General features: G+C 37.2%; 1 protein-coding gene across 1 annotated transcript; it reads right to left on the reverse strand.

Moving 5' to 3' along the window:
• Positions 225-2,241, reverse strand: LOC109822580. Its single transcript, XM_020388795.1, has 2 exons — positions 1,681-2,241; positions 225-533 (listed from the first exon to the last, which is right to left on the reverse strand). Exons 1-2 carry the CDS (start codon positions 2,102-2,104, stop codon positions 490-492), a joined length of 468 nt encoding a protein of 155 aa, XP_020244384.1. The 5' UTR covers positions 2,105-2,241; the 3' UTR covers positions 225-489.

Consider the following 3,335-nt stretch of genomic DNA (forward strand, 5'->3'; position numbering starts at 1 on the left):
TAATTATCCAACAAAACTACAAATTAAAGACTATTTATACAATAATCCAGAGGAGCCACCACTAATTTCACTGACTTAGCAATACGACCAGAGTGCTACAAGAATTTTAACATTCAAGGATCGGTGACAGCCTGGCAAGGATTCAAACAAAACCCACATTCTACAACTTGCCACTCAAAAGCACACGCAACAATATTTTCATTTTAAGTACATTACTCCGAAACTTCAAGTTAAAGCAAACACATCATACACAGCACTCCACTCCAAATGAAGAACCAAGATCTACAAACTTCAAACACCATCACCCATAGACGTATATTAATATTATGCCGGAAGAGACAAAATTTACACGCTCTTATGGACATACATTTATATAAGAAACCATAGTTACCCATTAATATGAACTAAAAATATAATAAGAAGAAAATAAAAGAAAAGGGCACACTTGAGGAAAGCGTGAAAATTGTGGAGCATCAGTCCTTTTGCTCTCTATCTTTGCTCCTGGAATCCAGCTGCGGTTCTCAGTTCAGGTCCTGAGATACAAATGATACAATACGGTCAGTTACAACAGTACAAGTGGTACAAATGAGAACATAAATTGCTACAAAAATGATAAATGCCTTGTCTTGGCAATAGAGAAACCGAGAAAGCATCTCAAGGAAACATAGAAGCTCAACGAACTCACGTAAAATGAAATTCCTTAATGAATATTCAAAATGGTTAAGATCACAGCTTAATGAACCCACACTAATAATGACAGGAGTTAAACAGTCCACTTCCAATTAGAAATATAGAGATTAATTAAAACTTACTACTGCAAGGTACAATCCCGCAATTTAGTTTTTTTAAACGAGTTTCGTTCCTTAGTCGTATTGAACTTCTAAGTTATAATCTAACCGAAAAATATAACTAAGGTACTTCCATCTTACTCAAAAAAGACCAGCTTTGATTATGCTCGGATCACATTCCTCACTCTCAACCAAGAAAAGAACATGTTCAAATTTGTTGAGAATGCATCCAACGCAACCACACGTAGACAAGCAAAAGGATGCCTACTTCAGGCTAAAAATCTTCTCAAATTAATTAAAGAAGAAGACTCGATTAAGTGAAAAAAATGAAAATCCACCTAAAAGGTAGCAAATGAAGCAAATACATGAGAAATCTAATCATAAAATTATCTCAAAGATGCAAACTAAAATAAAGTTCAGGTAAAACCGTAATCAAACCGTGGCGTCCAACAAAAAGTCCGACTAAATTAGTTCACCTCCTAATCAAATTAAACCTAGCCCAAAGTTGACACCAAACAGAAGACCCAAATCCAGACTCCGGCATTGACAATCTCCAACATCTACAGTCTAAAATCACCCATCAACCCTAAAATCAAAACTTCAACAAGATCAAAATCAATTCAATTCATAACCCAGATCAAATCCAATCCCGCAAATAAAACCGGCCCATCAAAATCCGACCTTGCCACCATCAACTTCAATTAATCCAACAACCCTATATTAGAAAAAAAAAGAACCAATCCTAACCACCAGAAACCCCTAATCAACTCAAAACCCAGATCAAATCCATCCCAATCACCCAAACCCCTCAATCAAAATCCAATCTTACCGCCATCCAAACTCAATCAACCAAACCCCCTAATAAAAAAAAAATACCCGAATCAAATCTCACCTCCATCCTCCTTACAATCCGGCGGATTCTCAAAGATCGAGACCGAGAGCTGCTTGTGAGCCATCCCAATATCAAACAAGATAACCCCAGACTTGGGATCCGTCACCAAAATCTCCTTGATCGGCAGCCACAGAAAAAGCTCCTCCTGGGTCAGGCCCTTGACCCCCTTCAAGCTCCCAAAGGTCAAGTTGGCGTTGATTTCCTGATCGAATCGGACCGGGCTTCGCTCGTACTGGGCTATGCATGGGCCGTGGAGCTGGACCGCGAGGAGGCCTGTGGACGGTTCGAGGGAGAAGGAGTGGACCGTTTTGGGGAGGAGGCCCGCGGGGAGGCCGTGATCGCGGAGGAGTGAGTGGACGGAGTCGTCGGAGGAGGCTAGAGAGAGAAAGAGGATGACGAGAGAGACAATTGAGGTTTTGGCCATCGAGAGATCGAGAGCGAGAGAGAAAGAGAGAGAGGATGGGTTTTAAAAGGGGTTTTGGGGATCGGAGGGGGGAGAGAGAGAGACACAGCTCTGAGGCTTGGGAGTGGAGAATCTGGTTTGTGTTTTTTTGGCGAGTGGCGGAGAGAGAAAGGAGTCTTTTTTCCCCCATTTTATTGGTGCTGTTGCTGGCCCAGTTGTTCTTTAAGGTTTTTAGATTTTACTCCCTCATAAATTTAATATATTTTAAAGTTACTCCTTTGGATCATTGCAAATAAGGGCCTGTTCGTTTGCCTAAAAAAAAGAGTGAAATCATAGAAATGGAAAACTATTAAAATGAAGAATTGTTTTTGGAGTGTTTGGTTGGCTAAAAAAGAAGGAAATCAAAGAAATAAAATTGAAATGATGTTAGTTGTCACCTTATTATTGGATGATGTTTGTGATTTTTTAAGAAAACTAGTTTTGGAGTGTTCGGTTGACGAAAAAAAATAAGGAAACGAATTATAAGAAACCTATTTCCTGTAGTTTCTTGTTTTCTTTTGTTCGGTTCATTCTTAAAAATAAGAAATGAAATGAGATGAGATGAGTTGTCATTGTATTATTGGGTGATGTGAAGAAAGATTAAGAAAAGTGTTTTCATAACTTTTTGGGATGAAAATGAAGAAATGAAATGTTAATGAGATGAGGTGAATTGTTATAATATTTTATTGGATGATGTGAGTGATTTGAAATGATGAGAAGAGATGAGTTGAGTGATGTTTGGATGAAAATAATATTTTATTAGATGTGATGGATGAGTTGTTAGATGAAAATAATATTTTATTAGATGTAAATAATATTTTATTAGATGTGATGGATGAGTGGTTAGATAAAAATCATATTTTATTAGATGATGTGGATGAGTTGTTGGATGGAAATAATATTTTATTGGATGTTGTGGGTGAGTTTTAGGGATGGAAATGGAGGAAATTGTGAGTTTTGAGATTTTCACCATTTCCATTTCCATTTCTTGGTTTTTAGAAAACAAACGAACATGCCCTAAGTCTCTCGAGTCACTGAAATTTCTACTAGATGGTCTCTATTGTGTTTAGGTTTTTTCTATTATTATTTAAATTTTTTTTAGCTGTTAGTCCCTCAAACACTAAACATTTTTAAATGATTGCCTCAAATCAGTGAAATTTCTATTAAGTCTTATATTTCGTTACTGTTTACTCTTGACTGAAAAGTGAAAACC

This window comes from Asparagus officinalis, chromosome 8, assembly GCF_001876935.1.
Source record: "Asparagus officinalis chromosome 8, Aspof.V1, whole genome shotgun sequence".
In the NCBI taxonomy this organism is placed as follows: Eukaryota; Viridiplantae; Streptophyta; class Magnoliopsida; order Asparagales; family Asparagaceae; genus Asparagus; species Asparagus officinalis.